General features: G+C 40.6%; 1 protein-coding gene across 5 annotated transcripts in view; it reads right to left on the bottom strand.

Moving 5' to 3' along the window:
• The window catches only part of wdpcp (WD repeat containing planar cell polarity effector), a 91963-nt gene that overhangs the window by 55585 nt on the left and 13795 nt on the right, over positions 1-22583 (bottom strand). For all 5 annotated transcript variants that reach the window (XR_014771872.1, XR_014771873.1, XM_084736578.1 and 2 more), the window contains exons 2-5: positions 17466-17564; positions 9495-9579; positions 5569-5613; positions 597-647 (exon numbers count right to left, since the gene is read on the bottom strand). Coding sequence is in view for 3 of the 5 variants with exons in the window: in XM_084736578.1 (XP_084592704.1) it covers positions 597-647; positions 5569-5613; positions 9495-9555 (157 nt within the window). In the remaining 2 variants the exon portion in view is untranslated. The remainder of the gene's footprint in view (positions 1-596; positions 648-5568; positions 5614-9494; positions 9580-17465; positions 17565-22583) is intronic.

Raw genomic sequence — 22583 nt, 5'->3', positions numbered from 1 at the left:
TGGTTAAACAGAGGAAGGGAAGGATATGAAAAAAAAAACCAGCTAATTGAATTTGTGCATCTGCTTCTGCCCACGCACATACATGAAGTTCAGTGGGAGAAAAAAAAAGGAAAAGGAAGGACCGCTGTTTTCAATATGGTGCAATCACTTGCCTATCTGTTTATTTTACAGTCTCCCTTTTCATCTCCACTGAAACGAGCCATTAAGGAGTGGGATTCTCTATTAAGAATGAGTGGGAAGAGGAGGTAAACAGATGCATGCAGATGAGGGTGTGGAGGGGCGGGGTGGGGTGGGGTGGGGGGCAGGGGAGGGAGGAGGGAGGAGAGGGCAGGGGGATGAGTGTTCGTCTCCTGATAAGGGTGTTTGTATTCCACTACTGGGTGAAAAGCAGAGAGAGTGAGGGGAAGAGAGGGAGGGAAAGAGAGAATAGAGGAAGTAGGACAGTTGACTGACGAGGACAGCGATTTCTGGAAGATGGTCATCCATGGGTAAGATGATTACGGCCCAAACATACGCACGGCATACACGCTTAAGTGAGCGGATATGAAGAATAAAATTGCTTCAACTGACTTTGAGTTTCATTGTTGGGAACTTACCTTCACAAAGGTGGAGTTTCTCATTGTAGTAGTGATGCTCAATGGGATGGGCTGAAAAAATAAATAAAAACACTAACTGAAGGGTTACCTTAGAAATACATACACATTCTGTATAACATCATTATTTGTGTCTATATTTGTTTAACCACCAGAATAATGTGTATCTGTATCTGGATATAAGACCAGAAGTGGGTATGGTTTACACTTAAAGTCATGTTAAACCAGAGAAATGTTTTATTTTCTAATCTAATATTCACTGACAATATAATTGTTGTAGCTATACTTATTATTTGTATCTGTATCTGTTCAACCGACAAAATTATCTGTCTCCGTATCTGTATTCAGACAGAAGACCAGATATGGGCATCGTTTGTACTGGAAGTCACCTTAAATCAGCCAAATATTTTATAGTCTAACCTAATATTCATTAACAATGCAGTTGTTGTGGCTACAAAGACATTATAATGTTTTAGAAACTGAAAGAATCTGTTTTGCATTGGAAACAGAAACTTTACAGACATAAAAATACATTAAATATCATTTAGTTAAACAATCTTGGTGCATTAATTCAGTGACTGATTATTATAGATGCAACATTTTTTTTCAAACAATGTCAAGGTAATCACTGAGCTGATGTTTTCCAAATAACAATGAGCAACTTTGGGTAGAAGAAATTATCTGTTTCCGTTGCCTAATTTGTGTCTTCCCGAATAAAGTATTCAGATTTGCGTGCATCCATATTATGCAGATAATGAGGAATAGAAAGCTGGAGCTCAAACGTCCACCCCCTCCTTAGTTCCAAGAGACCTTGTTGGCACAGTGTAACCCATAACCGTGCCTCGTGGCCCGGTCACTGTGAGCAAGAAAGTGGCCAGTCTGGTGGCCGGCCTCTCTGGCAGGCAGGAACACCTCCAGGATTAGTAGTATTAATCAGATAAGGGGGTGAGGGGCCAGACAGGCCCAGACATGGGCACCTGCTCTGGGGCTGGGTGGGGAGGGCTAGGGGGGGTTTTTGGCTGCAGGGGACCCCCGGAGCTGCTCCAATGAGCCTGGGTCTACCTCTAGTGGGGAGATGTGGAACTACACTTGACTTCATGGCCATTTCAATCATACTGACATACAGAGGACCAGTCATGAACCAATCAATGTATTCTCACTGACAGAAGTTTGTCTGTTTAAAAATGCTCATATGAATGTTGCTTAAATGTCAAAGTAAAGTAACATCAAGCAACCATCATCATATACCCATTTGCCAGTTTATTGGGGACACCTGGGTAAAACTAACGCCATATAATACAGCAGTTTAAAAAAAAAAATTCAATTTATAACGGTCATTTTGAACATTGTAGGTACCGTTGAACTATACTGCTTTACACAGTGCCTCCCTTAATGACAGTGGGTTGTTTGATCACTGTCAATTGCATTTGATCAGCTCACATCCATACAGTTCTGATGGAGCAGATCAGCTCATTTTTTGAGTGTTAAAGTGACAGTTCACCCTGAAAATCAAAAATATTTTTCCTTTTAGTGCCATTGATCCATCTAGACTGTTTTGGCGCGAGTTGCTGGGTTTTGGAGATATCGACCATAGAGATGTCTGCCCTCTCTTTAATATAATATAATGAGTAGAAGGATAGCACTTATCTTGACTGACTCAAAGTGCCAAAAAAAGTATATCTGAAAAACTCAACAGCAATATCACTCCACAGAAATCAAAACCCAGTTACTGAAGATAATCCATACACCTCGTTGTGAGCAGTTTTCTTTCCAAACAACACCTGCCAACTGTATCACTTTGCAGAAGGAAGCGTGCATCCACTCATGGACAAGAGGTTCATGCTCATGACATCAAAGGCGTCATCCTCGGCTGAGCTGCAACTTCTTGTCATTGAGCTGCATACTTCCTTCTGTACAGTGATACAGTTTGTGGACTGTTGGCACTTCAAGTTAGTTTCATTCTGTTCAAAACAATCTAGATGGATAAACCGCACTAGAGGTCAGAGGAAAAACATGCATTTTTGATTTTGGGGGAAAACTGCTTATTTAGTCATTAATATTTAGAGAAATAATCAAGTTTTAAGTCGTTTTAAATGCAGTATGGACTGTAGGCACCTTTGCCTAACAAGAGCTAAAATATAGAGGCAGTATGTTGATTTGAAATGTTTTTTGTTCAGTCTGGCTGAGGATACATACTCTTCTTTCTTTTTCATTTGTTCAAGCTGAACGCCACAGGGTCCGTACAAATATCAAATGAACAAATTTGAATCTAATCTATTGTAATCTACTGTATGTGTAATCATATCATGACCTAAGCTATCGTTAACACGGCTGTGTGAGAATGTTGTGATACTTTTGGATAGTGATTCTGCTCCCCTGCTCTGTCTCTCCCCTCCTCCTCCTCTTCCTACCCCTTTCCTCCCTCCACTCTGATATCAAGCCACACTTTAGTAATCCTCCAAATGAAAGGATTTGGAGCGAGAGCATCGTCTCTTCACTGAAGATTGGAATGAAAGAGAAGGCAGCTTCTCAGATGAGAGAGAAGGGAGAGAACCCCATGATGAGAGGGAGAGAGGAAGAGACAGGGAGACATACTGTACACAATATGAGAAAGAACAAAATATACATGGTGAGAAGAAAAACTGAGACAAAGAGAAAGAAGTCAATGAAAGAGAGGCAGAAACATCTGAGACAAGCACTGTAACTGAAGGAAAAACATTCAGATGGAGAAAGAAGACACTGAAATACACAGAACTGATTAGTTTCACAGAAACTAATGATATTATTTAAAGCTCCTCAAATCAATATTTTATATTACAATGGATCAATTGTTCATAGTAATGAAGCCACAGAGAACTCTCACCTGACTCTAATGCTCCCTTCAGCTCTGCAAACCATCTTAATGTTCTCAAACTTGTGTTACTTTACTGTTTTGTTCACCACCCTCATCAGCTCTGTTCTGGTAAAACAACTCTTTTCAGTCACTGTAAACTTCCTACTCAGCATCAAACTACAGACACATGAAGTTAGCAACCAGCTGATGAACACAGCGGAGCATTTAGCAGCTAAAGAGACAATATTTATTTTACTTAGGAGATGGAAAAGACTTGAAGAAAACCAGAAAGACACGTGCACACTCTCGCTTTCTGCTGATTTATTAAATATCCAACGTTTCGGTCTGGACAACCTTCCTCAGGTATACTCTGATGAGGTATATCAGAAAGCAAGACCGTGTGCAGGAGTCTTTCTCCTCTTCCTCCAACACACCTGTTATACATTCAGGTGTGCAGAGGCCTTTTTTAATATACTTGAGATGGAAAAGACTAAAACATAGCTAAAAACAGTGTGAATAACTGACTTATGTTGGCCAGGTAGACACAACTCAAAATGAATGCTAATGTTGTTCTGGATGTATAAATGAGCAACTGTTTATTCACAAATGCACCATATCAACTTAAAAGGGGGTTGCTTAAAGGATCTGTTGTTTAGAGTTACCCCAGTGAAAAAAACAAAACTGACACTAATGAATGCAGATGTAAATAAATGTTCAATAAAACAAATCAATCAATATTCAAAGAATCCCTTGTGATGGATGAAGTCATAGCATTTTCCAAAGAAAAAGAAGTGGTAGGAGCCCATATAAACTGTAAAGTATATTTTTAAATAAATTAGGTGGTTATGATTTCCCAAATCCACAGTTTGATTTGATTTATCATCACAAGCTCAAAACGTTTTTTGCACTGATGGCTACACCAATGTGAGACTATCAAGTCATGATCAACACATCATTAATTTTTGTGCTCTGACAACTGTTATTTATATTTTCAAATTCATTAAAAATATAGTCTGTGTTGTATGAAGTGTGATATAACGGCTGGTAAGTCAGTGAGTTACACTGTGTCATCTTTGAAGTGCTGGGATTTCCTTTGGACATACACTGAATGTTGCAAGGAGGTGTGGGTGGAGAGAAAAAAAAAAAAACTACTGGGAGAATCACAGATTCTGGCTTTGGTTTTGAGTATTATTAATGAAAGCTCATTCTGACAAATTTTCAGTTTAATATTAAAATTGTGATGCTGACAATAAAAATATATATGTAATATACAGTAGTTCTTTCCTGATACAAAAAAAATCTGTCATATAAGTCTGTGATATATACTGCACTCTACAAACTTAACGGTGCACACTGGTAGTGTAATTTATATTTTAATATGTAGCAAAGTTTTGGACAGAGATGTGTTGCCTTATTTTGAGCAGTAATTGTGGAGTGGCAAATGATCAACCCACTAGAAATTTGTACATATTCAGCTGAGTCCAATATTCAAGGTGTGGCACAGAGAAAAAGACAAACTACATAGCAATGCTCCTCAGCTCCACTCAGTAGAAGTTTTGAAGATGTTTGCAAGATGCATCATTTTCATAAAAAGATGAATACACACACAACAAAAGCAAGCAGAGAGACAGCTTGTCACTGTGCTGCTACTACCGCGGGGGAGCGATTTGAGCGCTTCCTGATGGTAAAAGAAGCCTCCTGGCCCGAGGCAATATGAGGCTGGACTACATGGGGCCTCATGCTATGTGATCTAGGAGAAAGTCAACAGTTTAGTTTCCCTATCGCTGTGTGGCAGGACCCCGGGTCAACAGGAACACAGGGAGTGTAAGAGATAGAACCATGGAGGCCTAATAACCTGTGTGTGTGTATGGTATGCGCATGTGTATATAAGGTTTTAGGGTGAAAATCCTACATACTAATAACCTCTGTGTGGACAAGTGTGTGTGGCTAACGGGTGTAGGACACTGAAACACGCGGGAGGGATGATAAATTTGTGTGTCTGTGTGTGTTTACAGCTTATGCGAGCGTGGGAGGCAGCAAAAAGCCCTTCTTCATATAGAAGGAAATCACATACATTCCAAAAACAAGACAAATGCAACTTATCTTAAACACAAACAGACATCCAATATAAACACTATTTACCTGGCTCTCCTTTATCGTAGTACTGATAGGTGCCAATATCTGTATCTGTGGGCCGAGAGAGAGAGAGAGAGAGTGAGAGAGAGAGAGAGAGAGAGAGAGAGAGAGAGAGATGAACATCTAGCTGTCAGGGAAAAGCAGAAGACAGATCAGCAATTTCGCACCGTGGGATAAACAATCGCTATCAGCCAGTGGCCTGTCCCGTCTGCCAGCACCACGGTTTGAGCTGAGATAAGGCCCTGTGAGGGAGGAGGAGGAGGAGGGGTCCGAGCCAGAGCGGAGGGGGGTGCAGAGGGGTATTAATAAAGACAGGAGTGTGCCTTAACCCATCCCACCTGAGGGAGAGACTCTGATTTACACACACACAACATATACATTCATAAGTAGACACACAGACTCAGCAGCCAGCTGCAAAACCATATGATCAACACACATATAGCAGGTAACAAGCATAGACACACATACTGACACATATATACACATATATATATATAAATATATATGTGTGTACACACACACACACACACACACACACACACACAAACTGCTGAGCTGAGCCTTTTTTGTCAGTGTTATTCCTGCAGGTCCAAAACCATAAGCAGCCAGACTCGGATTCGCACAACACATCGTTTCTTTATCGCTACACCACTGTTGCTGCGGCTGCTGCTGCTGCTCCTGAGGCCAGGTCACACTAATACAACAGGAGAGCTGATGGCAGACACACAAACACCCACAAACACAACACTATTAGTCACATCACTTTTCATTTCTGTCATACTATAACCTTCAGTATCTGCCAACACCAACCCGGTAGAATTTTCAAAATCAAAAAATAAGTAAAGTGCTTTAAAAACATCTGTGTGAAAACATTTTTTTTTCATTACCACTGCATCAAATGACTCTGTGTAATTTAAGAGCTTCTGACTCCAGGGACAATGAAGACATGAAGGGTTCAGGTTGGAACAGGAGGTGTGAAGCAGTTAAGAAGTGATTTTGTAACATACCAAATTAACTTGTAAGTATATATCGTCCGTCATGTTGCTAAGCGCACTAGTATTTGTTTTGTGAAGTTGGAGGTTATTTATTCCTGCGTTTTTAACAAGACTATACTCAAAATGTTTAGTCTCTTTGCTGGTTGTTGTGACTCATCAGCAGGTCAGAAACACAACTTCAATGGGATATTCATGTGGCTCTGTGTCTGCTGGATGTGCAAGTAGGCAACTGCAGTACCACATAGTTCATTTACAGCATGTTGGTCAAAGTGCAGCTACAAGCTTTGGCATCATGTTTAACTCTGCATGATATTAGACCGAACTATATATAACTACAAGAAGTCTCCTACTTCACCTAAAAGCCCACTAAAAGTGTATATGCACAGGAAACTTCCAACTTTTACATCACTCTTGTGATGTTGAATACTGAAGCATGATTTTCTTTCAAACTAGCTGTGATTTTACAAAGTCAGTCTGTACTGAATCTTAGACTTAAACTAGTCTCTTGTGGAAGTAAGGACAAACAAAACATTTTCACTTGAGAGGATTTCATTCATCTTTTTTCCCAATTTTTTTATAGTCTTTTCTCATTACACATAAAGAGTGAAGGGGAGCAAAGCAGTGGAATACAAGGATATTAAATCAACAAGAACAAAATCAACAGAGTTATACATAACATGCACACATACCTATACATATATACATACAAAAAACACAAAAAGGGTGGGGGGAGTAAATAATAAAAAAAAGTAAAAAACTGGGTTTCATGACATCACGTTTTGGCAACAGCAAATTAGCAGTAAGCAAAGTAGGCCGAATGAGTCATCAGGTTAAATCTGATTTAGAATCTGTGTCAGTATAGTTGAAGAATAACTTCTTCTTACCCTGGAATTATTTCTGTTGAGATGTCCTTGTGCCAAGCAAACAAACTGATGCTGCTCAGTGACAAAGAGCAGAAGGCTCTGAGAAAATGTCTGCTGGGGTGTGTAGCTGTACAAATGTGATTAACACAGGTAGAACATACAAACAAACCACACACTACGATCACTGTACAGCATATAGCATATGATGCTGCTTTTATGAATCTGTATTTTTGTTTCTGAGGCGGATGTATATGATGTAAAGAGTGGTGATAGGGAGCGTCACACCTGAGCGACCAGGCCTTTTCGCTCAGATGTATCCATCCACATTTTTCCAAGATAGCAGAAGACACACACAGCAGGAAAAAAAACAAACAAATAAGGATATGTCACCATCACCTAGAATATACACCCTGTCGTACCTTTGTGTATACACATAAACACACACACAACACAGTCAGGCTCCGAGAGACACTATCTTCGTCTAAAGCTCAGCAGACTGTGAAAGACAAGACAGAATGGAAGGGAGGAGAAAACAAGAAAATGGAGAAGCAGAGCTTTTTCGTCAAACAGGAGAGATGGACTGATAGGTGGCGAGCAGTAAAACGCACAAAAACTGCCAGAGAAGTCAAACTTACACCACGCCCACTGGGCCTCACAAGGGCACATTGGTTGCCGGTTAATTCTGTGATGCAGGTGGTACGATACGCAGCTTACAAACAAAAAAGATCACTGACAGCTGTGTTTCTGGGAAATTATGATCAAATGAAATGTGTCTATCTCCAATTTCACCCAGCACTTCTGTAGTACTACTGCACAACATAATAGGCGTCTAATTATAAATCAGTGAACTACTCTTTTATTAAGTTTGAGTGTTATTGAAAAAATACCTGTTCTTTAATGTTAAAAACATTGCTAATGGAACAACAAGCTAACTGGCTTTGTGTGTTTGTTTTTTAGACAGGCTTGTAAAGCCCAGTGCCTGTGTGATGTAACAGCAATGTCATCATGTAAATAAAGCTTCTCAGCTTCAACATGCCTGAAATGAATGTCTGTGAACTAAGATAAACTAATGGATCATCATTCAATTTCCAGTGTCAACTACCAGTGAGCAGGTTTTAATCCAGTTTTATTCAATTTACATTGCACTGCATCAACGTACTCCTACTGATAATACTCAAGCAACCTTCCTTTAATGATGCTGACATTACAAGCTACTTGGAAACCAGCTGCTTTAAGTGTTATAACTGGTTCAAAAGTCTTCTCACAGCTGTAAGACTTTAAGTTCGTTTTTGTTTAACTTTCTTTTAATATTGTCTGAATCATACTTAATTCAAAGATGACACCTTCCCTGTCATGTAGCCAGAAGACTCAGTAACAGGCTAGACTGGCTAGAGGTTTTCAAAGTGGGGGGCAGGCCTGCCCAATGGCTTTCCATGCAGTTTCAGGGGAAGCTAAGCTAAGGCTAATTGGGGAATTTCACTGTTTGTCCCACTTTCCGTGTGTCAAGATACTAATAAATACCTATGGACAGAACTTTTTTATGTATTAGCTATCGTCTACAGTTCAAAACAGAAGGCTATCATGGCTCAATTGCTGAGTGTCTGTCTTTGGAATCAAATAATAATCATGATTCCATATTGTGATTGAGGGAGTGAGGGGCAGTGGGGTTCTTGAGATATCATATCCATGATAGGCATGTTGGCATTATGTTTTCTGGTTGTCCATCCATTCCAAAACATAATTTTCCCACCACAGCTGTCCTTGGCATAAATACAGTTTAATGTTTAAAAAAACATATAAATAAAGTTATGAATAATGTAATAAACAAACATCGATAGCATGAGAACCTGAAGACAGCAAAGAGAAAGTGAAAACAGACATAGCGAGAATTGGTGTTGACTGAGAGTCAGATTGTTAAAGTAGATATAGGTGAGGTGGGGAGAAGGTGTGAAAACAAAGTGAGTGATGACAGAAAGAGCCAGAGCAAGACGGAGCGATAGGTAAAAGAAAAGGGAGACGGGGAAAGAATTATTGAGGGAGAGGGTGGGAGATTGAACATGGTGATAAGTGCTACCTTTGACTTGGAGTGAGCTCTTGGTGGACCACAAGTGCAGCTCAGCCAGGCAGAACGCCATCTGACGGAGGAGTGTAACCCGAGTCTGCAGAAAGGGGACAAGTGAGAGAAAGAACAAATGAAAGAAGGAGAAAGAGACAGGGCAGACCAAACATGACCACAGATGCATATCTTGACGAGACAACATAAGAGATTGACATAAATAAGCCTGAGGGTCAAACAAAGCATGCATGTAGGCACACGTGCTCACAGACTTGTATGACCACCACCTACCAACTGACCATGTACCTTAAATTGAGCAGTACATTAATCAGTTCTTGCAGGCAGTAAGGCAGACAGTCACTGAACTCCAACTCCAGAGTGTGTATTTTCAGAACGGTGGTCTTTTGTTTTCATGATAACAACATGCTTAGCTTTACATCGACAGACAACTGACAGTAATAAACAACTGAAGTTGTGCTATATAAAACTTGTTGTCGCTTGTGATTGTAAAAGTATAATGTGCTGCTTGTCTTGTGCTCCTGTAGGTTCATTGTCTCCCTACAGCCTGCAGGCAACCTGCCTGAGCTTCAAATCTGGGCAGGAGGAGGATGGAGGGAAACAACTTGCTTCAACCAATTGTATATACCAATTGTATTGTATATTGTAATTGTATAATGAAAACATCATCAAATGACCAGGTAATGTGGGTACAAAGGTATATAATGACAGTGGACTGCACTGGCAATGTGAGCAAAACTGAAATTAACCTTTTATTGTTTGTTTGTATTTTTCTAGGTCCTTGATTTTTTAAAACTCAGTCTTGATATTTAATTCTTTTTCCCTTAACGGTAGCAGTCATCAGTGTAGTTGTGATAGTAGTAAAATAAGCAGTTGTAGTAATGGTATTAGTAAGTAGTGGCAGTAATTGTGTCCTTTCCTTAAAAAAGCATGCCAATTGTGCTGCAACATAACATTCTTCTGTAGCATCATTTCTTGTACCTGTTATACCTGTTTTACTGGTAAGTTGGAATAATTGTAGTGGCTTGCTCTACAGGTATGGATGCTCAGCTTGACCAAAAAACTAATTAAAAACAACGTTACAAAAAGACAGACAGAGATGCACATGAACTCAGACTGACACCGAGACAAGGTCATGGGTGATGGTACTTGCACCTTCATTCACACTTCACAGGTGAGCAGTGATGAATACACACTTTGGAGTTGACAGCTAAGACAAAGCAGGTAGCATTCCACACATCAGGTAGTGAACAGAGGACAAGTCTATGACAGGCGCTGGCTATCCCTCCTTTATTACAGACTCCTGCTCCTGGGGGGTTAAGCTGTTGCTTTCTTCTGGTCCTCTCTGTGGGGTTTCCCCTGTAGTATTGATGGTTTATTATTGTATGTTGCAAGGGTACTTTGTTCTGTCTGTGTGAGCAGTGTCCCGACTGCGTATCGAACCTTTCTTGATCTGTTAGTGATAAAAAGAATTCCCTACTGTGGAATCAATAAAATACCAATTACAACTGCCATCACTACTGTTATTTTAACTCCAACTACCACTTCTACTAACTGTCCACCAATGCTCAAATGACTGCCAGTATCACAATGACAACTGTTATTAAAATAAGACCCACCACTATCAATGCTAGTGAGCCTACTACTTTAACTAGAACTAGTCCAACTACTTCTTGTGCAAATGCTACGACCAGCAATATGTATTTCAACAAATCTGTATGTTTTCTTCAGTATACCAAATATCAATACACACACGAAATTAAAGATCGGCTGGTAAGTTAACATCATATAATGTAGAAAGGCAATGTTATTTACTTATTAAGACTACAGGTCTATGTGCTTACATTTGGAGTAACATTTTGAAAAATATGCAGACTTACATTTATTTGTGTCTTTGTACTATTAGCTAATAGCTCAGGAAAGCTGTAGTGTTATCCAGTCAGCTAGCAGCAGTACACACAGGACAACGAGTCTGAATTTTCCCCAAACTCTGAAGCCATCAGCTATTGTCTGGCAACAATTTAGCATTCATATGCAGATATGTGTATGTAAAGATTAGTACTTTCATTTCCCCCAATTGTTGTTCCCAATTGTAGCACCCTTACCCTGTGTATAAATGTTCATGATAACTGAACACTGTAAAAATGTGAATATGTAGTGTTATTCAAGGTTACTTTGTCATATCTGTGCCAGAAGAGTTGCACGTACTAATTGAGCTGCATCCTATTGATCATTGTCAATACGTGTGTTCTCTTACATGTAAACAAGTGTCTAATAACAATTGTGCTGTTAAAATTTATGCAACTGTTTACAACCTGGGACAGACTCCAGCCCCCCTGCAGTCTGTCAGGATAAGTGGTTACGGACAGTGGATGGATACTACTCTTAAACTGCACCTGCACCTAACATTGGTGATGATGTTACTAAAATTTATTGTACTGCTACGACCACTATATAGTCTATATATCAAACCTGTATTATCACTTGTTCTTAGCTTGACTATCTATTCTATGTCCCTGTATGTAGTCTGAAGACATATTAACAGCAAAGATTAGCCTAGCATTTCCTGGAGTCCATATATTTTAGTTCAATTTGGCTAATTTCATCTTCAACATATCATTAAACTGTATACACAGTAGGTTTATGAGTTCCTCCAATTCTGGGGAAAGAGGAAAGGGGTACCTTTCTCAAAAACCAAACTTGTCTTTAACCAATGTTTGTCTGCCACGTTGAAGAAAGACAAAGTATTTTGATAGTATTATGGAGGGACAGACCCTTGGATACTCCTGTGTACATGAATTGGTGCAAATTACAGGCCAGTGCAGAATCTCTGTATAATGTAGCAAAGGTGTTAGGAGTATTGCTGCGTCAGACATTAATTTCTCTATCTGTGCAGCTAATGCTCAGCGTCTCTCCATCCCCTCTCTCCCACTTATTTTCTCTCGTTAACGCTGAGAGGGGGCTCTCTCTTATCTTTCCCCTCTTGCACCTCCTGGTGTGGGGAAAAAAAATCTAATTTTGCCACTCAACCCCCAAAACTACAAGTCCCAACAAAAATACACATAGATAACACCGGGTGCCATGGAAACGCTGGGGCTAGCATGGCATGGCAGCAACAGCGTAACGAGTTTACTGACATAAGAGGATTCTTTCATCCTCTCCTAACCAGCTTTTTTTAGAGGAAGTCAGCCCTTTTGGAGGGAAAACCTCATTTCAGACAGCTTTCATTTAGTTATTGCCAGTCTGGCTAACCTAAAAGTTCTTGAGACCTTGTTCTGCACAGCTGTCGGGCCTCAGGGAATTTACGGCAGAATAGAAGAAACAAGGGGGCTGACATAGATACTGAAAATACAGGAACAAATTTGGTGAGTGTGTGTTGGACAAGAATGATATGTGTGTCCATGAGCCCTGTGGTCACATTGTGCGTATCAGGGCAGGCGATACCGAGAGAGAGAGTGAGACACTAACCTGCTCAACTAACTACAATACAAACCTTTCAAGTTATCATATGTCAGTTTTTAAACTGTACACGGAATAAAATCCAGATCTGGCTGCTTTTAGTCATTCTGGTCTTGTTCTCTGGAAGAAACTGCCTCATAAAACCTTCTGTCTTAGACAGATAATTGGGCAGCACAGTGGTTCAGTGGGTAGCACTGTCTCCTGTGTTTGCGTGGGTTTTCTCTGGGTGCTCCAGTTGTTTCTGGTACTAGAACTTCATCAGGCAAATAAATGTTATATTGCAAGTTAGACTGTGAGTTCTTTTGCAACTTTTTGGTCCACTCCTCCCCATGCCCCTGTATCATCAGATAGATAGATTGTGCCACCAGACCATACAGAACCTCCAACAGGGCCAAAAAAACATAAAAAATAAATTTAATACCAAAAATAACAGTCGGAGATCAGATATTTGCATTTGATCTGCGCTTCATGGACACCATTCATGATACGCCAATGTTTTGGAAATGTCACAGGATAGCTTATTTTTATTTTTGAATAACTGCAGCATATGAAGTCATCTTTTCCTTATATTTGCTTTGTTTGAATATTTGAATATACCAAGTGACTAAAAATTTGAATATAAATATAAATTATAATCACCTGCTGTGTCACCTAACCAAAGCTGACCGCATCAATATGCCATCCGTGCCTCCCCTGGTGCATACCACCAGACCTGCAAACAATTCTTGGTGAAGAACTGTTACATTATATATGTATGTGTCCGTGGGGTGAGATGTAGTGTTTGTCAATGAATTTTGTGGCTGGGTTGTTGTTCTTGAATTTTGTCATATTTTCGTTTGTTATTGTTGCATTTTGGGGATTTTCCTCAGTCATATCCTCCTCCATCAGACTTACAAAACCAGGAAAGAAACTGCCAGAAAAGCATCAGTATGCAGACCAACCAATTTCTTGATCTTCATGGTCATATGAAAGCATGCACTTACATGAACACAAGTATACATATGCAGTTGAACACTTTACCATCCACACAAGACTGATGTACCTAAGAGTTCAGTTTTAGAAATCACATGAATAACATTGTTCCATAGCGGCATAATTTGAGGACAGTATTACATAAAATGTAACACTGGTACTGAAGTGAACAATATGTTAAAACATTAATATACTTATGGATACAATCACCTGTGATTTTGTAACATTGATAACTGAATCAATGAAGCACTCAAAAAATGGCTTTCACTTAAAAAAAAACTTTTTGTTGGAACACTGGTACTGGTCTGGTACACTGAAAGTGCTCAGTAAGTTTCACACACACACACACACACACACACACACACACACACACACACACACACACACACACACACACACAGCATGCTGAACAGGTCCTGGACAGCTGCCACACTCATTCTGACTTCTGGTTGGGGTTGCCGTGGGTTACCTGTCCCCCTGCCGAGGGGTGTACAGCCAGCGTACAGAGGAGTGCGTGGGGGGTGGGAGGGGGTCTAGGTTATTGTACCCTGTCTTTACACTAGTAAAGAGGCTGCTTTAACATCAAAGGAGGGGAGGGAAAACATACGACTCCTCTTTCAAAGACAGTCCACAGGAACTACGACCTTGTCTGCTCTCTGCATCTCTTTCTGTGCTCTTCTTTCACTGTCCCCTCTGGGTGGTTACTGAGTGTGAGAGCATGTGTGTGTGTGTGTGTGTGTGTGTGTGTGTGTGTGTGTGTGTGTGTGTGTGTGTGTGTGTGTGTGTGTGGGTGTGTGTGTGTGTGTGCAAAGAGGAACCAGCGCAACTGAAAGTGTCTTTGTATGAGAGTGCTTGAATATGTGTGTGTGTGCCAGGGGTAGGAGGAAAAAGTCAAAGACAGGACTTTAAGTAAATATTTATTTTTGACTGGTTCTCTCAGACTGAAAGACAGAAACAATGGAAGCCTTTCTAAGATACCTGGGTTACAGCACTGTCCCATCTCTCACTCTTTCTTGCTCTCAACAGCCACAACTCAAACTGACATTTATTATTTATTTAAGCTAACGGAATCTAACATTGAGCTATTGTTTCATATATGCTCTGCATGTATCGTGTCCAGTTACAGTGGGTGTCCAGGTAGATATACGGCATAAACATTGTACTTGATTTGAATCAGACTGATGGCCTTTCTAAAATGCATGCATGCATCTAATGCTGGAAGCTCTGGCCACTCAGATCTGATTTAAAAACATATTTTCCATCACTCAAACTGCAGCATACAACAACAAATTGTAGAGCAATGGAAGTGCATCAGGGCAGCTGCTACTAGTAGAGCGGTATAAGGGCCATGCACAATAATCCATGCACGCTTGCTGAAATAAACTGTATTCTGTCACTTTGGGAAAAGTTTTCTGTGCAGGCTGTTTCCATTCCCATGCTTCCATGTTGGAAAAATGCATCAGCTGCAACCAACGTAGTTGCTGACACCTACGTTGTCATCACAGCAACCAATGCAGATAGGTTGATGATAGACACACAAATAAACAGAGATAGTAATACAGTTGGTGGGTTTAGATAATCTGAATTGTCATTGATTTAGCCCACTGAAGTCTCTCCTTGGCTGAGATGAGAGAGTATGGTGTGGTGTGGCAGGAGGGGGAAACAGTGGCCCATTCATTGCTCTGGTTATGCAAATAATATGCAAAGAAAAGCTTACCGATGGGATGAATAGCAATGTAAGCTATGGAGACACCACGTAAGAACTGAGATTGACAGCTTGTAACGGTAGAGACTGCTGATAGTGAAGAAAACATACCAGCGTTTCTGACCTTTGTTTTATATCACATAGTGAATGACAGAATATAAGATTAGAACTAAAGCACAAAACTGCTCGACCATGTGTGATACATTTGCGTAGTGCTGTGGGAGTACCACCAATGGGTGAAATGCAACCCTGAACTGTAAAGTTGAAGCCTTTGCCACAGATATCTAAGAAGGGACTCCCCTTAATCCTTTACGCCAAGCATAAATAGCTTTACAAGGATACAAGGTAATTTTATTTGTCATTTTACAACAAGGTTGTATAATGAAATTTTGATGTAGTTTTATCTTTGATTGATTGGGAGTTAAAAAATATAGAACAATTTATATTGGAGGAGTGCTAAAGATGACTTAAGCATTCTCGCAGCCTGAGGGAAGAAGATGCTCGTCAGTCTGGTACAGCAGTGGATACTTCTGTATCTCCTGCCTGGTGGTTGAACAGGCTGTGGCTGGGTTAAGTACTGTCTTTTAGTATCCTTTGGGCTTTGCGCAGGCACCTCCTTGATATCACTGATGCTCAGTTGATGGGTACCAATGACGTCCTCCTGGGCAGTTCTAATGACCTGCTGTAGAGTCTTCTTGTCCTGGGCTGTGCACATGCCATGCCAGTTTGTGATGTTTTGAGTCAGAATGCTTTCAATTTCTCCTCTGTTTTCCCTTCGTCAGTTTCCTCATGAAGTACAACTGTTTTCTGAGGCTTTCTTTTTTTACCAGGGTGGAGATGTGTGATGTCCATGACAGGTTCTCTGTGATGTTGATTCCCAGGAACATAAAACTCTTCACCTGCTTCACGTCAGCTCAAGACAGGGGTGTGCATCTTTGCCTCCTTTATCTGAAAATCAACAATCAGCTCATTGGTTTTGCTGACACTGAGCAGTAGGCTTCTCTGCAGTGTTCTGCAAGACTGTTGATTTCCTCCCAAAGTCTCATTATTGTTTGAAATCTGGTTGATGATGGTGTTGTCATCTGCGAAGTTCACAATCGAACAATAGAGTTCTCTCCATGTTGGGGGCTGCAGTCATGGGTGTACAGCATGAACAGGAGGGGGCTAAGCACACGCCCTTTAGTGGTGATGTTGCTCTGGATCATATGATATTGAGCAATGTTCCTCAAATGGGTTTTTTTTTTTTTTGGGATGGAACGGGTGAAGACAAGCAGAGCAGCATGTCAGAGCAGCTAAGCTGCACTTACTAAAATCTTAAGCGTCCAGTGTGCGAGATTTGTGGAGATTTATTTGCAGAACATGGCTGAAATTGAATGTAATGTTGAAAGTATGTCTAGAGTGTATAATCATCTAAAAACAAGAATCATTGTGTTTACATTAAATTAGAATGGGGCCTTTCTAACCTACAGAGGGCGTAGGTGCTCCTCCATGTAGGCCACAGTATTCCAGAACAGACAAACCAAACACTGGCTCTAACTATGGCCTTTCATGTTTTGTACTCATTTTACAGCCACCGTGGATTATTACTGGAAGGAGAGTGAGACAAGGTGTTCGCAGTCTTCAAGCTCAACACTAGATGCCACTAAATCCTACAAACTGGTCCTTCAAATGGTCACATTCACATTCTCTTTATTGATGTCTTTAAACAGAAAGCACACCACTTTGTGTATCGGAGAGGTTTCCACTGTCACCAATCAGTGGCTTGTGACTGCAATTAGCACAACTGATTTCTTGAAGAGGTTACTCTATAACTGAGTTAACTTTGGGGTACTTACGATAATGTTGCAACAGATGTGAGGTCATAAACAAGTGAGTTCAAATTTGGCGATCACCCCAGGGTCTAATCAGGGCTTTGGTCCATATCTGGCGCTCCACTGTAACAACAGAGACACAAGCCTGAAATGAATGGAGGTTCACAGACATTTAGTTTGACATCTCAGGAATCCTTTATCACTAGTTTACACTTCTTTTCTTTCTCTCTCTCTCTCTTTCTCTCTCTCTCTCTCTCTCTCACACACACACACACACACACACACGCACACATACACACATGCACACGAACATACATGCCAGAGGCAGTGCTGTCAGCTGATTCAGCGGTCCCATCAATGTGAGAAGAGTGATGTGGTAAATTACAGGGTTAAAGAGCTGCCACAGGGTGACTGACAGAAGGCCATCACAGCCTGCCTCATTCCCCCGCACCCAATACACACAAATGCATACGTTCATTATGGATCACACACACACACACACCACGTTTCTCTCCTTACCTGGCCCTGTGTAGGTTTGTCTGTCAGTTTTTCCTTCCCTTTTCCTTCTCTCATGTACCTTCACTTATCATCCCTGTGCCTACTTGTCCCTTGCCTTTATCTTTTTTTCCCCTCTTCTTGTCTCCCATGTTTTTCTCAGGTACCTCCTATTAGAAATGCATTAAGCTTTCTGACCCCGTCTGCAAGCTTTCACTCTCTCTTTCTGGCAATTTTTTACTCTCCTCATTCTTTGTCTCGTCTCTCTCAAAGGACAATATTTCAGTGTGTCTGATTTTCTTTTTCTCTCTTGCACTTTTTACTCCACTCTTTTTTTGTCTCATCTCTCTCAAAGGACAAAGTTTCAAATTTTCTGACTTTTTTTTCCTACAACCTTTATCTCTTGCAGACGCTCTCCCTCTGCTACTGCCTGGTCTTGTTTTGGCTCTCGGAAAGAAACTTGGCAAACATGAAGAACATACAAAGAGCGACCAGAGAGTATATCCACAGAGAGAGATAGGTATAACGCTGTGTAATTGTGAGTGTATGAGAGCATATTTTCCAATCTGAGGTGCCTTGGAGTTCCTTGGAGTCACAGACTACTTCAACACATACACTCATATATTCAGGTAACACACTCAAGCACTCAAGTCAGTGCTGCATGGCATACACTCCAATCTTTAAGACTTCTGATATGTGAACTCATATGGCACACAAGCACATACGTATGCATGGAAAGGCATATACAGTAGGATGCACACTCTCCTATCTTTTAACCTTGTGATACCTGAGGAAATGTACACATACACACATTTACATACATATGAAACCATGCACACAGACTCCCACCAAGCTCTTATCTTCAGTATATTCTTGAGGGAGAAGTCCTCAAGCTTCCAGTCTCATATCAGAGTAAAGAAAGATGGACAAAATCTGAAAACATCATGCCTGAAGGAAGCGTGAGATAATGAGAAGTGAAAAACTGGATAAAACAAAGAATCCAAGCCCTGAAAGGTCTAATGTACATCATGGGAGGCCTGTGACCACTGAGACAACAGATAAGAGGGTGTCTATGTTGTAGAGAACAGACTTGTGCAAATTCTCAGGAAAAGACCCTATACTTAACTATACACTGCAAACCTAAAAAGTATGCTTCGTTCATGCAAGGAGCCTTACTAATGTAAGAAAAAACAAAACATTAAGAGTATAGTGCAAAATAAGTTATTCGTGGATTTTGACACTTGCTTTCCATGATGCTTTGGGGTGGAAACAGGAATTTTTTTGTTGCCATGGATTCACTTACCTATGCCACGGTTTACCACTTGATCGGCGTTTCTTTTGTACCTTATTTGTTTGCACTTTTACAAACTGTCACCATTAAAAAGTTTGCAGAATTAGCAATTAACAGTTCCTGTCTGCAATGCATCCAGGCATGTACAAACAACTATCACTGGATTACTTTAATATTGAAGAAAGCTTAAAAACATGATTCTTAGCCAAGTTCTGGAGTTATAAGGACTTTCTAAGCTTTCTAAGTGGATTTTTGGATGTTTATTCGTGATGGATTGGACATAATATTATTATTACAGCAATCAAGCAGAATGGACCAATCGCTGGGTCCCAGCTGTTCACAGTTACACAGACACTCCTCAATGGAGAGAGATCACTCACAAACACTCTGAGGGGAGGAAAGAGACAAACTGCAGCAAATGGATAAATCTACAAATGACCCAGAGTCACAACAGCAACATATTGGCCCACTACCACACTGCAGCTACATCCAGTCTGTGGTGTGGTGAGGTCATGCAAAGTGTGGTGTCACCAAAGAATCGAAAAGGATGTGGATGAAAATTCCCATAAAACACAGTTAATCAGTGAGAAGCCCTCAAACAATACACTTCAACAGCTACCACTGACATGACGAGTTGCTGGTGAGGCTGCTAGAATTCATTTTCAACACTGATCAAAGAAACATGTCGATTTCAGAGTTTCTATGTGTGTCGCCATTTTTCATGAATGTAGCTAGGTAGCTATATAGTCTAAGCAGGTAGATAACATTTGTATTCTTAATACCGCCTATTGAGTTATGATTAGTTAGTTTTTTCTCCAACTGGGACACAGTCATCAATGGGCACAACACCGGATGTATGTTGTTTGAGGTGTTCTGTGAGGTGTAATACATTTTGTAGCCTCTAGGAGTCACTAGTGGGTCTCAAAAGTTCTAGTCAAGCTCCATCCTCTCTCCCTCTGTCTGTCTGTCTGTCTCTCAGTCACTTTACTTCAGTGGTTTCGTTGAGGACCTAAGGCATTACAGAAGTCGACCTGCTGAGAAGAAAAGAAGAGAGGACGAACTGAAAACTATTTTCTTCAGAGCGAAAGTGCTGTGAGGCCTGGCGGCAGTGTATACACTTACCCACACACAACCACACACACAACCACAGGCAAGTACAGTATATCTTCTCGTCTGTCCCATTACAAGACAGAGGCTTTGGTGGAGGAGAGTGGAGGGTGGGCAAAGTGGCGCCAGGCAGCAGGCCGAAAACCTTTCACACACACACTTAACAAAGTCCCACAGGAGCTCATTCAGCTGTTGGCGGAAGAAGAATAGAGGTGATGGACAGGCAGAACAAAATGAGGTAAAGGTAATACTATTCAAGAGAGGTGACAGGTACAGTCACTCTGTATGCATGTGCACATGTGTGCGTGTCTGAGTGTTTTACAGGACATGTCAGTCAGCAGGAAAATGATGCTGCAGTGACATGACCGCTGGGCAAGTCTCCTCATCGAGTGACATAGGGTGTGTGCCTCAGAATATGTGCATGCATGTGTGTGTTGGTGCATGCAAATGTGTATGTGTGTATGTCACTTGAAGTTCCAGGTTTGGAGGGCATATGGAGGTGAGGAGTTGAAAAGTTCAGGTACTCAGAGAAATAGAGCAAGAGAGATTTTTTGAACCACAATGAAACATCTCAGAACAAAAAGAAAGAAGCACACAAACAAGTCTGTAGGGCTGAAACTAATCATTATTTTTGTTACTAATTAATCTTTAGATTAAATTTTTACAATGAATTGATTATTTGTCCTGTTTAGCCTATAAAATGTTAGAAAATCATAAAGAATGCACACAAGAACTTTACCTTGTGAGGCAGCTGGATTTATGAGATTACCCAAAAATGCATCTTACCAGGCTTCTCCAAGCTATCTGTTTATCTGTCTGTGTCAGCCAATCAGCATCTTAGGAGGGACTACTGGCAGCTACGAGCGTGGTTTTAGGTGTGACAACAACAAGAAGCAACTGGAGAGTATTTCTTCATTGAAAAAAGAGCAAAGAACAACACCGAAGGCTTTTATCAAGTGTTTTTGCTCTTCTTCAGAACGGCTTCAGAATAAGTTTTATCTGATTGGTTGAAGTTAGTTATTGATTATATCCATGTCAGTGTATATGTTGTCCAATATGCACCAATATAAAAATTTTGTTTTTTTCTTACACAGAACATAATGCAGATTTTGTTTATTTTCTAGCTTTATAGGCAGCATCTTATGTATATTTGATACTTTTTCTTACTAAATGTGTAAATATGTACTAATGTGCTGATACACAAACTAAAATCATTTCAGTTTCATAGTCAAACCTCCCAACAATTTGAAATGGCATCTTGTCCTTTGAAATGTCAATATTTTCACTGATGCAAAAGAAACCCACATTGCTCCTGCGTCTACAAGACTGTCGCTGCCTTTGGTTGATGCTGGACAGTATTTCCTGTGCATATTTCGAACCACTGAAATTAAACAGTTTTAATGATAATTAAAATTTGAAACGGTAATACTAATCATCAGGAATTTTAGTGCAGTTAATCGTGAAACTGGTGATTGTTTCCAAAATTAGATTTTAGGGATGAAACAAAGATTAATTTTTGTTGGTTTATTAAGGAGGGAGTGTGAAGATAATGTGCTTCTGAACTGTACTAATTCACTGAAATTAGGATATCAATTCAGTAGCCAAATAATGGAGAATGTAATTCTTAAACATAATCTTGCTTCATTGTGTCTGTGTGGTTGTGTGCGCGTGTGCAACAAAGGGAGGGAGTGAGAGAGACGGACACAGGGTGACAGAGAGATGAGTGGAGGCTCTTCTAAGCAGATGTGTAAACGTCATTAAAGGAGGTAATGGAGGGAGGAAGGTGGAAAGTGGGGGGAAAAAAACTACTCCAGCAGAGGTATTTACCCAACGCCTGGAGCAGAAACACAAACACAGCACCAGTAATGACTGAGACAGAGGGGCAGAGAAAGAAGGAGAAAAAGAGATGTTTGGTAGTGAACGTCCTTCCCAACAAATTTCCTGCCTAATCAAGATTTGACTGCTCCAACAGCAAGAGAGAGGCAGGCGCCTGGCTTAATCATGCCTACTAAATGTTTTAACAATTAAAAATATCCACATTCAGACTGGATTCCACTCTGGTTGTCTTTCACACGTGTTCAGCTAATAGGTCTAATCCTGGCAAGTGTTTCACTAAAAGCCGAGTGCATCTGCCCCGCAGCAACGCCCAAGGGCAGGAAAGACAATACTTCCAAACCAGTGGCACAATTGCTTGCTGACTTCAAAGAGATTCTCAGGCAGTATGTGCCTCTCCGGTGTCTGTCCCCTGT

Source organism: Lutjanus erythropterus, chromosome 14 (genome assembly GCF_056507025.1).
Source record: "Lutjanus erythropterus isolate fLutEry1 chromosome 14, fLutEry1.hap2, whole genome shotgun sequence".
In the NCBI taxonomy this organism is placed as follows: Eukaryota; Metazoa; Chordata; class Actinopteri; order Lutjaniformes; family Lutjanidae; genus Lutjanus; species Lutjanus erythropterus.
This window is presented reverse-complemented; position numbering and strand designations above follow the sequence as displayed.